Genomic DNA, 12,703 nt, shown 5'->3' with positions numbered 1-12,703 from the left:
TGTAATTGTTCCAATAGTTACTGAGGATACTGAAAGTTCAGGTTCTTTGTTTATTGTATTTCACTCCATAGATATTCGTTATATATAAAGAAGCATGCTTCCCAAATGGACAACATCAAAATGGTAAAATATCCTTAACTTTAGCTTTTCTCTTTAGCAAACATGACATTAAATGTCATTTTCATTCATGAAAGAAGAGTTAAGCAAATTACTTTACAAATGGAATTCTTTCCTGCTGAATTAAACTTTATTATTTTCTATGCACTTGTATTCATTTATATGTGTATATAGATAAGTTTAACAACAGTTTATGCATCATTTCACTGAGATGAACCTATTATTTAAAAGTCCTCACAAAAAGTGAAAAATACATAGTAACCAGAGAAAATAGTAATGGCTTCGTATTGCTGATTTGCATTTAACTGTTTTACAGCTGCCTCCTCAAAAGATAAGCAAGAGAGGTGAATGAATAACAAGTTTAAGTTTTTGTTGTTTGGGGACCTGATAGGAGATGAAGGAGATGCTTCTAAGCCCACTGAACACCAAATTGGAATAATAATAAAGCTGTCTTTCTAAATAACATGCCAGTACCTGTCAGTAGCTAGTTTATTTGCGTTTTTCACTGCTTTGTTTATATTAGTGCCCCCTCCCTCCTGGGTGCCTCCAGAGTTAAACAAGCAGGTATTTACCTCCAGCTTAATCCTGGAGCTTTAAAAATATAGACCAAACTCTAAGGTTCTTAAAATTTTTCAATCATATTTATTTATTGCAGAAAAATAATATACAAAGATATTTACAAAACAATCATAAAAATATGAATGCATTTAGACACCGGATCTATTTGCATTTTACCATGGGTCATCAATAAATAAATAGAATGTTGTTTTTTGTATTTTAAGTTTTTTTTCCCTCAGAGGAAGAATGAAAAAAGGAATTAACTGACTATGATTTTGCAAGTCAGTTTGATCCCAGTATTTTTATTTCTAAAGGTGTTCTTAAAATTCCTCTGATTGTTAGTTACCATTTTAAAATGGAGAAAAGTCCATACTGATGCCTTTCCTTTCAGTGGCTGATTGGCACGACCTCTTGAGAATGCATGCATGAAAAAATAAAAATAAAAACATTCTTCGTCAAAAAAAAAAAAAAAGGAACACAAACAACTGTTCAGACTTCTATCAGAATGTAGAGGTGTGAGGATGGTGCCGCTGCCCGTCTGGGAATCACTGTCCACGGGCCTGTCTCGCTTTCTTTTTTAAAAGTGCGCCCCACGCCCTGTTTCTTTGGATTTGGGTTCTGCTCTTCTAATTTCCAAGAAAATCTTTGGCATATATATTTATTTTTAGTTATCCAGCTCCAGAGTCTCTAGACTGTCCATTTTCTCCTTCTCTGGAAACAATGACATCTGCAAAAACCCAAAAGGGGGTAAAGTTGGTTATTGTTTCGGTCTCTGTGGCTGTTCTCTACGACTAGTGAGCACTGTTCTTATCACCACCACCGAGAAATTACGCTGAACAACCTGGAAGGATTTCAGCCCAAGGGCAAGAGGAAGTGGGTGGGCGGAAAGGAGGTGGAATTTGGAAACACTGGTTGTAAGGAGAACGAAAACTTGAAAGCCAAGAGAAAGGGAGGCGCTGGCAAGACTGTCCTCACCCATGACCCCTGCCTCTTTCTCAGTCTTCCCTCCTGTCTGTCACGCACACTCACGCGCACGCACACCCCTCACCAGAGCGCAGCCCTCTCTCCCTAGGACCGACTGCCTCCAGGGACGCTCAGGGGATGGGGTGGCGGTACCAGGTTGGGGGCGAAGGCGGAGAGGGGAGAGGAGGAGGAAGGCGAGGAGGGCAGGGACCCGCGGCCTGGCCGTCGGTCCTTCTGCCACCTGAGCGGCGGAGGGGCGCTGCGGCGCCGGTCCTTACCTAGGTCTCCGGCCCTGCCGAGGGGGTGGGGAGCTCCGCCTGCTAGTGGGACGCCGACATGGACCAGGCCCCCTCCATCCTCCAGACCGAGAAGGCGTAGCTGAGCCGCTCGTGGGCCACATAGCTGCAGCTTGCCATCTTGGAGTCCAGCTCGTCGCTCTGGAGGACCTGGTAGAGGAAGTCGATGTACCTGGCCGCCAACTTGAGGGTCTGGATCTTGCTCAGCTTGTCCGAGGGCAGCGTGGGGATGATCTTCCGCAGCGCGGCGAACGCCTCGTTCAGCGACTGCGTGCGCTGGCGCTCCCGCACGTTAGCCATGACCCGCTGCGTCTGCAGCTCCTCGTAGGACTGCGGACTCCCGCCGCCGCTGCTGCTGCCGCCGCCGCCGCCCGCGCCGCCGCCTCCGCAGCCCGCAGACTTCTTGCCGCGCTTGCCCTGCGCCGGGCTGCCCGGCTCCTCACCGCCTCCGACGCCCCCGCCCACGGCCCCGCCAGGCCCCGAGCCGCCGCCTGCACTGCGCCGGCTGCTGCGCCGCTTGCGCCCCCCGCGCTTGCCGCTCGGGGGCTGCTGCCGGTCCGGCTCCTCCTCGCTGTTGCTCAGGCTGTCGTCGGCCGGCGAGACTGGCGAACTGGACACGTCCTGCATCATCTCTCGGGCGGCAACGCGCGGCCTCGCAGGCCCGGGGCAGAGGGGCGGGCCCGGGGAAGACGAGGAGAGCGGGACGCCTCAGCCCGCCAGCTTCCCCAGCGCGCGGCGCCGGCCCGGGCGGTGCGGCCCGCCGAGGAGGGAGCGGGAGGAGGGACGGGGAGGATCTCCGCGGGGAGGGCGCGCGGGGGAGGCGGGGAGGGAGGCGGGAGGGGGAGGGGACGGTGTGGATGGCCCCGAGGTCCAAAAAGTAGGCGCCCAACGGCTGCACGCACGCCCGCTCGGCCTCCTGGAAGCGCTGCGGGTGCCGGCGAGCCCGCGAGGTGTCTGGGAGTTGGGCGAAAGCTGCCGACTTGGAGGCTCTTATACCTCCGCGCAGGCGGAACGTTTGGGGGCAGCGGTGTCATTGGCCTGACGTGGGGAGGAGGGACTTTTCGAAGTTTTATAGGAAAGTTTCCGCTTTCCAGCCCCCCTTCTCCGTCCCCACCCCCCTTCCTCGGGGTCTAACAATTCGTCCTCCCAAACCATTCAAAACCGACCTGGCCCGGGAGGCCGGCCCCTCTGCCCGCCTCTTTGCCGCCCTCCCCCTTTCCCTCCCCGCCGCCCTCCGCCCCGCGGGCGCGGGGCGATTTCCTTCCGCGCAGGAGCGGGCGCGGGCCGCGCCCCCGCACCCGAGCGCAGCCCCGGGAAGCGGCCGGAGGGGACCGTCGCGGCCGCGGGGTCGGTCCCTCCCGGAGTGGCTGTGACAGCAGCGACGGCAACAGCTTCTACGCAGTGGGTGATGTCTCATTTCGCCACAGTACCCGCTAGGTCCGTGGGGCCGGTTGGGGAATCGCTGGGGCGGGGGAAAGGCAAGACAGCTGGCAACGCGGAGCCCACCCGATGGTTAGACAGACGGGCTCCTGGAGTCCCAAGGGCCAAACCACCGCTGCTGGCCCTGAGGTCGTGGGCGTTTCTGAAGACGTGGCCGCTCCGCGGGGACTGCGGCTCTGCGCCCCGGCCTGCTCCCTCACCCCTCCCCTAGAAGCATCTGGTCGCCTTTTCCCCTCCACAGTGACCCAGTCTAAAGCTTCCCGACACCCAGATGGACTACATCTCCGAAGGTGCCAGAAAGAGGCAGAAGTTAATTCTCCAGCGGAAGGCAGTCCTGTCCTGGGAGAAGGCTGCAGGGCCGGAGTGGGCAGCGCAGCGCCTTCGCTGCCGCCCTGACCGCCTGAGCTGCCACCCCAAGGTGGAGGACCCTGTGGCCCTTGCGTCCCCATCTCTTAAGTGAGGCCCTGCGCTGTGACCTCTAAAGGTTGCTCCTAAGAGAGTGAGATGGGGGTTCAACATTGTTACCAGCTGTGAGAGACCCCTTCCCCCCACCCCACCCCACCCCCATTCCTAGGCGATCGAGTGGGCAATTAATGCTTCCTGCGCCCCAAAGGCATTCCAATTATTTGGACACTTACATTTTAAGCATTTCTATCCAATAAATTAACGAAGCGCCCCAAAGAGGGTGTTCATGCAGAATCGGACAGATTGGAAGCAACCAAAGTTGGTGAGCTGATGAAGTGAAGGGAAGCCGCTGTGGGAGAGAAGCCCATCTTTGCAATGCTAGACTTTTTTTTTTTTTAACTCGTAGGGATAGAATAACCGTTTCATGTTCACGCCTTACGTTGCAAAGCAAAGCAGAGGTCAAAAGTAGTAGTTGGGTTGGGGGCGGTGGGGGGGGCAGATTTGGGAGATGCCGGTGCTGTGTGTCCTGCGCTTCGGTCCCTAGCCCCGGCCGAGGTCCGCGCACTCCTCTCCCCAGTCCACACTCGCTGGCGAGAATTAACTGAGCCAAGCGCCCCTTTCTGGGCCCGACGGAGGGTCGCGGCCGCGGGCGTCTGGTGGAGGAGGCGGGAGCCCGAGCGACGCGAGGGCAGGCCACGTGGCTGTGCCGGGCTGAGGCTCTTGCAGCTTCGGTTCGGGAAACCCCGGGGTCTGGAGCGCTTGGGGCGGCTGAAGGGCTCAACCTTCTAGGAGAAATGGGAGCAAGAGGCATCTCTCCCGCGGGGAGCGAACAAGATTGTGCTTCTGCGGGGGGAGTGGGAGTGGGGGAGGGGGAGGGGCGACTCGCAGGATTTGTCTATCACAATTTTTACGAATATTCAGAAACAATGACCACAGCGTGCCAACTCCTGCTTTGCTAGTCGCTGCCATATTTTAAAATCAGCCTCTCTGAAAAATCAAACTCTACTTGACCTCCACTTAGTGGTACGTTGGCAGGTCTCCTTAAAACAAAACTCGCTCTGATTAGTCACCTTGGTGTTTGCATCTTCTGCCTGTAGGACTTTATCTCTTGGAAGCAGTTAGAGAATAAGGCAGAAATTCTGCACTCCTCTCTACCTAGTGTTGTCTCTGGGAAATCTGAATTGCCGAGTATTCCGCAATTCTCGTTTGAACGTGGCTTCAGAATTCTTCAAAATATTCCTTCCACATTTGCCTATCTCGTTTTTTTTTGAAGCATCAATTTCCAAACTTAATTTTTTGTTTTTGTTTTTTTTTTCCTTTAGCCGAATTCTCAAAAATAAGGAGATGGAATAATTGGACTCTTTCCTTTGTGGCTGTGGGTAAGCAAGACAGGAAAGTGTGGGCAAAGTGTAAAGGAAACCTTACCTGACCAAGGGGAATTGGGGTTGGGGGGATGGAAATGGGGGCGGGGAAACTGGAGGATAAACCGAGTCCATGATTGCGCAGCAGCCAGGGATCATTAGCCAGCCCGACTTGCAAAGTCATCAATCTCCAAGACTAGTTCTTAAACAAGTGAGCCCAGACCTTCTCGGGCACTAAACTTCTAGGGGGCCATTTAGTACAGGGATCCCCAGGGCTGAGGCAAAGCTCTGGGTGACAGAATGCCTAGAAGAGGGTTTAAAATGAGTGACCTAACCAGAACCATCCGGGCACGGAATCTTCCCGACGGAGTCACAATGAATGACTTTAGTTCTGATGGGGAATTTCTCTTGAACTCTTGGAAGGAGTGAAGGATGAGGATGAGAGGGGTTTCCAGAGTGCTCAAATGTTACTTTTTGAGCACAAAGTTGTAGCTTGCCCAATGAATTAACCTTGCAAAGCGTGTGGGGCTTGAAACGCCCTGCTTTGCAAACTACAACGTTTCCTGGCCCGATTATCCCACCACTCTGCTCATCTGTAGCTATATATCCTACCTGACATTTTATCTAACAATTTTGTTATCCACTCTTGCTGATGCAAGAATAAAGGCGGGATCCCCTTCTATGTGCTGAAGAGCCAACTGTAATTATGAATGTGTTATATATGCAACGATAACTTCCAAAATATTTAATTTAACAGACGAAGGCTTACTTAGTTCTAAAAGCTTAATTGCGAGCTCTTAAAAACTGTCTTAGAAATTTCCCTCTGGGGCTGAACTCAGCCTCACTTGAAGGACATCAGTGGAGGACTACCTTCTTTGGGAGTACTGGATTAATTGGAATTAATTCATTTCGTCTACTTCTAACATAAATTCCCTGAAAAATAACTGAAAAGAAAAAAGCTTTCTTTTGCACTCGATAGTTCAAAACGAGCTTTTGTTTTCAAACTGCAGACTTGGCATGTTGGCGGTTCTTCCTGAGGAATGTATGCAGTGTTAAAAATAAAAAATACTGTTAGAGGTAACAGAGTTAGGAATCTCAGGGAGAATCTTCAATAAGTATGTTCCTATCTGTATCTTCACAGTTGGAATGTGCACTTCCTTTCTCTTAGCCAGTCATTTCTAGATACTTTTAGAGAAGGAACGGAAACACCCATACCCTATGAACTTTTTAGCAAGCTGGTCAGTTTTCGAGGTGGAGCTTGCACAAAAAGGTGAGTACTTAAATCTGTGCCTACTCTTCTTCCTCAGTCTTTGGATGACCTACCACCTGTGTGTTGGCTTAGAGTTCTGTGAAGTAATTTCTCTGAATTTCATGAATGAAGCACAGTATTCACACAGAAGGGGGCGCAAATTGGAAAGTGCTGCAGTGGAGTGGACCTTCCATGACGTTGCACATCTTAGATTACATCATGTTTTGTACACTACAGCGATGTAAATGAGAAAATCTTATCGAAATGGAACATAAAGCTTATGTCAGCACAAAGGACTTTTAATAACTCTGGAAAATCAGATGCTTCCTCAGTGACACAGGCAGCCTTAATGATGTTGGAACACCTTGCCCTAAATAAGAGGTCATTCTTTTTTCTCTTTTAATGATAGGTTAATTCATGACCTGATTCTACCTTTCTCTTTCTGAATTTCTTTAAGAGGAAGGAACTAAAGTTATAAGGAATGAAAATTTGAAGCTTTCATTCCAGACATGAAATGAGAAAGTATAAATAAATCACAAGAAATTGAGTTGCCGAGATCACCTGAAATGAGCCAATCAGATTTTCAAGTAAATACTAATTTTTTCAAGTACCTGCCATTCTTGCACTCAAAACGAGGATGAGATAAGGAGACGTAAAATTGTAGGGAGAGAAGAATCAGTGTGGAAAAGGATGGAGTTTTGCAGAGTCTTTCCTCCCTCCCTCTTTGTTCACTTATTGGGTGTGCTGGCGAGAGAGTCTCTGTCCCGTCTATGCTGCCAATTAACCTTGTTAAAATACACTCTCATTTTACTTATTTAAAAGAATTGCTGCAATAATTGAAGAAATGTGATAAATTTATAGTTATTCATAGAGGCTTGTATCATGGCCAAAAACTGCCTACATAGTAAGCATTTTTACCTTCTTTTAAATCACCTGATCATCAAGCAATTTAAATATAAATCAAATGATTTGCATTTTGCCTTTTTCCAACTAAAGTTCACTTTCTAATCACTCACAACTTTCAACCTTTTTACTTCAAGGGATTTCCTTTTTCCACACATGGTTCCTCCTACCCGCGAGCCTTAAATCCTAGATCCATTGTTTGGATTGATTCTTTCTGCAGAAAACATGCTGTTTTTGCTGGTGACCACAAGAGGACACAATTTCCCAGAGAACTTTGTTTAAAAAGAAGCTTAGGGACGAGGAAAGCTCACAAAATAGCAAAAATATTGCACATCAACCAATGTCATTTGGGCATGTCTAGTTGATTTATGTAACTTTTATTAATTTTTAAAAACAAACGTGAATTGGCATTCACGTTTTTGATTTTTGGGAAAAGTTAATAACTTGAAGTAGAACATAAAAACATGCATTTATGAAAATATACTAAAATACTACCATTTTAAGGGAAAATGTTTATTTTGCATTAGCAGAATTTTTTTACAAAACAGTATTTTGTACAAAGGGAAAGTATTTATTTTACATTAGTAGAATTTTGTATAAAACTCTCACTGACCAGGCATTTGATTTTCTTAATTTTGAGCTATGTTTGGCAATAAAAACAGTTTTTAAAAAATATATGACTATTCCAAAATGGTTTTGAAAGTTTGAATTTTTAGTTTGGGTGTTCGGGATGTCTTTACATTAAAAAATTACATGGGAATTATGTTTTATGGTTTGTCAATTATATTTTAATGCACCTGGTAGGTTAAGACCTAAAATTATTTTTCGAAGATACAGAAAAATAGGATAGTTTACAGATGTTGACTTCCCCCAAATTATTATACACAATCTTGAATTTACTTTAAGCTGTCTTCCCTCTTTCCTACTACTTCCTCTTAAAAAAGTGTTCAAGGCATCTGATTATTTGTGGATTAAAGTAAATTAAAATCAATTATGTCTCAATATTTTTCTGGAAGGGTCTTCTAGTTCTGGTGGAGCACCATGACAACCAGGCTGGGGAATTTCTGTTTCAGTTGGAACTCAGTGCTTTTGCTTTGCATTTGTGTCTTCTTGCAGATACATCCCTAATCACATTCTCTGAGACCCTGCTGGAGGGACTGAGCAATGGACCAAAAGACATGGAAAAAGACGATGATAAAAAGACAAGAGGGAGAACCGAGTAAAAATATGGAGATGACGAGAGACAGAGCAGAATGTGGAGAGAGGGTAATAGAGGGAGCTGCAGCACATGAGCAAAAGAGAATGGACAGAGAAAAAGAATGAAGCTTGATATGTAGGGGTAACAAAAGGCTTAAATGACAAAAGGATTATTTGCCTCAGTTTCTGCTCAGAGAGATTGTTGCAAGTAGCTGCCTGTCCCTTGCGGTAGGCATTTCATTAAAAAAAAACAACAAACAAACCCTGTTACTATCACCCAAGTCATAACAAAAAGTAAAGAACAGGGTGGAGGGCCATGAAACTTGTAATTTAAGTCGATGTTCATCTAGTAGGCATGCTCTATCCAGAATGACAGCAAAGGTGGTACCATGTTGCCATTACTGGATCTCAAGCTGGTGAAGGGAGAGACATCTAGGGGAGTACTGATGCCATTACTCTTTTGAAAGATGCCATGAGCCACAATAGGATTTCAAAATCTTGTGGAGTTGCTGAGACTTCCTAGCTCATTCGTTATTTTCCATTTGACCTCCAAAATGGAGATCAAACTGAGCGTTTTTCCCTGTGGTTTAGTCAGGATCAGTGCCTCTTCCTTCACCACCTCAGATTCCTCAGGAGAAAGAAATAGCTGTAAGTGATGAGTCTTATTCTCACTCACCCCTGCTCAAGACCTTGAGAGACTGTAAGGTTCCTGTTCTGCCGAGTGGTGTATGCTGGAATCCTGAATTCTGGTTTCCGTGGACACTAATTAATTGCCCCACATTTATTGATTCTTTTGTAGTTTATGAAAAATGTGTCCAAGTTTGTAATTATTTTAGGTGCTTGGAGTAAGAAGATTTAGCTCTGACATCAAGGATGTCACAGTCTAATGGGAAATACAACATGAAAACAGTTTTGTAGCATGGAGAGCTAAATGCTGTGATAGATGTTTCCAGAGTACCAAGGAAGGACCCTGGACCTGTCTAAGGTGACAGGATGCCTTTGACAGGATGCATATTGGCAAAGTACCTCACTGGAATGGTAGTCTCCAAATGCCCTTCCAGGAAGTCTGTCCCAGATAGAAACACACCAAAAGGCCCATAGAGCAAATTAAGATGTACATGTCACATGGTTTATTGAGTCAATTTGAAACATACAGCAAGAAAGGGAAGTAGGTTAATATACTAGGATAGGTTGCAAACAGGCAGAAAGAACTGCTACTCAGACCCTTGTACACACAGGCACAGAATGTTAATATTTTCTGTTTCTCTCTTCCTCTCCCTCCCCCTCTCTCCCTCTCTCCGTCTCACACCCTTTTCCTCTCCCTCTCCCTCTCCCTCCCTCTCTCTTCCTCCTTCTCCCTCCCTCCCTCTCTCACTCTCCTTCCCTCTCTCTCCATCAGCCTTCATGGCTGGAGGTAGCATGGGTGTGGGAGCCACCAGAAATGATACAAAGTGCAGATCACGGTAACGGTGTGCCATGCCAAGGAATTTGGGTTTTATTCTAAATGCAATTGGAAAACAGAAGACTGTTAAGCAGGGAGAGGACGTGACCAGATTTATATTTTAGAAACATCAGTCGGTGACAGAGAGTACAGGTGTAGATTAGACAGTTACGTAGATTTAGGACGTTTTGCATCAACCCACAATATACCTAAGTAAGTAGTACATCAGTTGACTTATGAGAACTTTCACAATTGCAGTAGCTGTGGGGACATGGACAGGATCATATCAAGTTGAAAGAAAATGACTGGATTAAGAGAGATTTGGGGGCATCAGTTCCTAGTCTGCAAAATGAAGCGAATGGATAGATAATTTGAAAAAGTTGGAAAATGTGTACATTTGAAAGAATTTTAGAAATTAGTCTGATTAGCCAGCTTTACAAATGAAGAAGTTTTCTCTATGAATGCTTATGACTCTAAGATTTGGGAATATCTGGAGCCTGCAAGCATTTTCCTAAGTGATGAGAATGAATTTCCTTCTAATTCTGGAAGCCGTGTGTGGCCAGCTGTGGGTCTAAACTTTTATGCCAAAAATGAGTAAAAGAAGCAGTGAAGTGATTTGAAAGGGGGCAGAAGGGGCTTCCTCCAAAAAAACCACCTTTTCCCATAGGCTTGCCTTGAATCCGTCACTGGTAACTCATTAAGATGGGGCCTGGCATTGTCCTCTCCAGGCTCCTTTTTTAGATGGCAAAGTCCCCAAGGTGAGGTAACCTATTAGGTCACTAACACCCTTGAGTGAATTAGATTGTATGATGTTTTTCTCAAAACAGGAGTGGCTCAGGGTAGCCAAAGGACACTGGGACATACTGAAGACGCCGGGCTGAAAGGCCGGGAGAATTGTGAAGACAGGAAAGGTTGTGGTATTAGGGCCTTTGCAAGTTTTCGAAGTGTGAGCCTTCCATGCCTGATACTCAGTGTGGCTGGAGCTGTCTGGCTCTGTCTTTTCGATTTAGCTCTGATAGGTAGAGCATATGGAGATAGCGAGGAAACTAGAGCCCACTGGCCTTGATTTTTATCAAGGTCTTAGAGCCTTCAAATGTGCCCATCACATAAGGGATACCCTTCTATTTCATTGTAAGTTGTGAGTTAAGAGCAAACAATAATTCTCGATCTCTTTGTTTTAACTATAATGGGCCCCTTTAGATGTAGTTGTGCTGAAGAGTAGAAATATTTCCGAGGAATATGAAGTTATATAATGACTGAGAAAGCAAAAATACCCACTAATGGTCATAAGCAACCTTAGTGCAATTGTAATTTCACAGCCAAGATTTTGGACTGGGGAGAAATTGTTGTAAAACAATACCCTAAAGAGAAAGACAAAGATGTTAATTGTGAATCAGATCAGTGGGCTTGGAATATCTGAAGAGCAGGTATTACAAGTGAATTATATATAACTTATTTTTTAACTGGGCCATTCTCCAAAATAGACAACACCCTGATATAATTATTAGGCAATATAAACTCTGCCTCTGGATATGTAACATGTATTCATTATTAATTTCATTATATTGATTCTTATATGAAAATTGGGCACCCAGATATTTTACAAATTCACTAAAATATTTTACAGTGTTTTGTTTAACACACATCTTAAATTGGAGAGAGATAATTTCATGGCAAACTTTGGTAAGGCAGAGTGACTCAGATTTTATAGGTGAATACATCAGCAATAGAAGCTACAATCATAAGTGTGCTTTAGTTACTGTCATTTCTATGAATTCATAGGTATGGCAGAATCATATTATTGGAGTAATCCCATACAATGAAGTCAAAATAAAAAGATTACCTGGATTAAATTAAATGATCATTTTACTTTATTATAAACTTTAACAAATATTACAATTGCAGGACTGGAGTAACTGCTTATAAAAAGTCACTTCAATAAAGTCGACCATTAGAGCTACAATAAATTTTAGAAGTCCAGAGCACTTCTTCTTTTTCTAGCAAGAGTAGAGTGACCATAGAGAATGGTGTAGTGGAGGACAGCCTAGATCCTGGAACCAGTTAGTGAAGGTTCAAATATGGCTTAAGTTCTTACTACCTGTGTGACCTTAGATATATTACTTACCCCTCCATGCTTCCTGTGAAAGGGAGAGAATAATGTACCTCAAATGATGAAATAAAGTCATAAGTGCTAACCACTTAAAATGGTGCCTGGCACTTGATATGTGAGGAAATTATTATTATCATTATTTTTATTTTGCAATTTTCACTTTTTTATTTGATTCTTAAAATATTTTTATTAATATACAATATTATATTAGTTTCAGGTATACACCATAGTTATTCAACATTTAAATACCTAAAGGAGTGATCACCATGGTAAGTCCTGCAACCATCTGAAACCATACCATTGCAATCACAACATTATTGACTACATTCCTCATGCTGTACATTTGTTTTATACCTGGAAATTTGGACCTCTTATTCCCCTTCACCTTTTCGCCCCTTTTCTAATTTTTCAATTACAGTTGACATTCAATATTATTTTATATAAATTTCAGGTATACAGCATATAGTGGTTAGACATTTATATAATTTAAGAAGGGATCCCCTGACTAGTCTGGTACCCACCTGGCACTATCCATAGTTATTACCATATTATTGACTATATTCCCTATGCTGTATTTTACATCCCCATGACTATTTTGAAACTACCAGTTTCTACTTCTTAATGTATTCACCTTTCTCACTCTGCCCCCAACCTCCCTCCCAT

The 12,703-nt window shown here is 44.9% G+C and overlaps 1 protein-coding gene and 1 long non-coding RNA gene across 2 annotated transcripts; one reads left to right on the top strand and one right to left on the bottom strand.

Annotated features, from left to right (window-relative positions):
• Positions 1 to 740: 740 nt before the first annotated feature.
• TWIST1 (twist family bHLH transcription factor 1) lies at positions 741 to 2,933 on the bottom strand. Its single transcript, XM_019650621.1, has 2 exons — positions 1,917 to 2,933; positions 741 to 1,402 (listed from the first exon to the last, which is right to left on the bottom strand). Exon 1 carries the CDS (start codon positions 2,562 to 2,564, stop codon positions 1,959 to 1,961), a length of 606 nt encoding a protein of 201 aa, XP_019506166.1. The 5' UTR covers positions 2,565 to 2,933; the 3' UTR covers positions 741 to 1,402; positions 1,917 to 1,958.
• A 239-nt stretch (positions 2,934 to 3,172) lies between these two features.
• LOC109386979 (uncharacterized) lies at positions 3,173 to 9,232 on the top strand. The gene is made up of 3 exons (XR_002124880.1): positions 3,173 to 3,371; positions 5,102 to 5,158; positions 8,409 to 9,232. It is a non-coding gene; the product is annotated as an uncharacterized LOC109386979 (long non-coding RNA).
• The last annotated feature ends 3,471 nt before the right edge of the window (positions 9,233 to 12,703 follow it).

Source organism: Hipposideros armiger, unplaced genomic scaffold (genome assembly GCF_001890085.2).
Source record: "Hipposideros armiger isolate ML-2016 unplaced genomic scaffold, ASM189008v1 scaffold_143, whole genome shotgun sequence".
Taxonomy (NCBI): Eukaryota; Metazoa; Chordata; class Mammalia; order Chiroptera; family Hipposideridae; genus Hipposideros; species Hipposideros armiger.
This window is presented reverse-complemented; position numbering and strand designations above follow the sequence as displayed.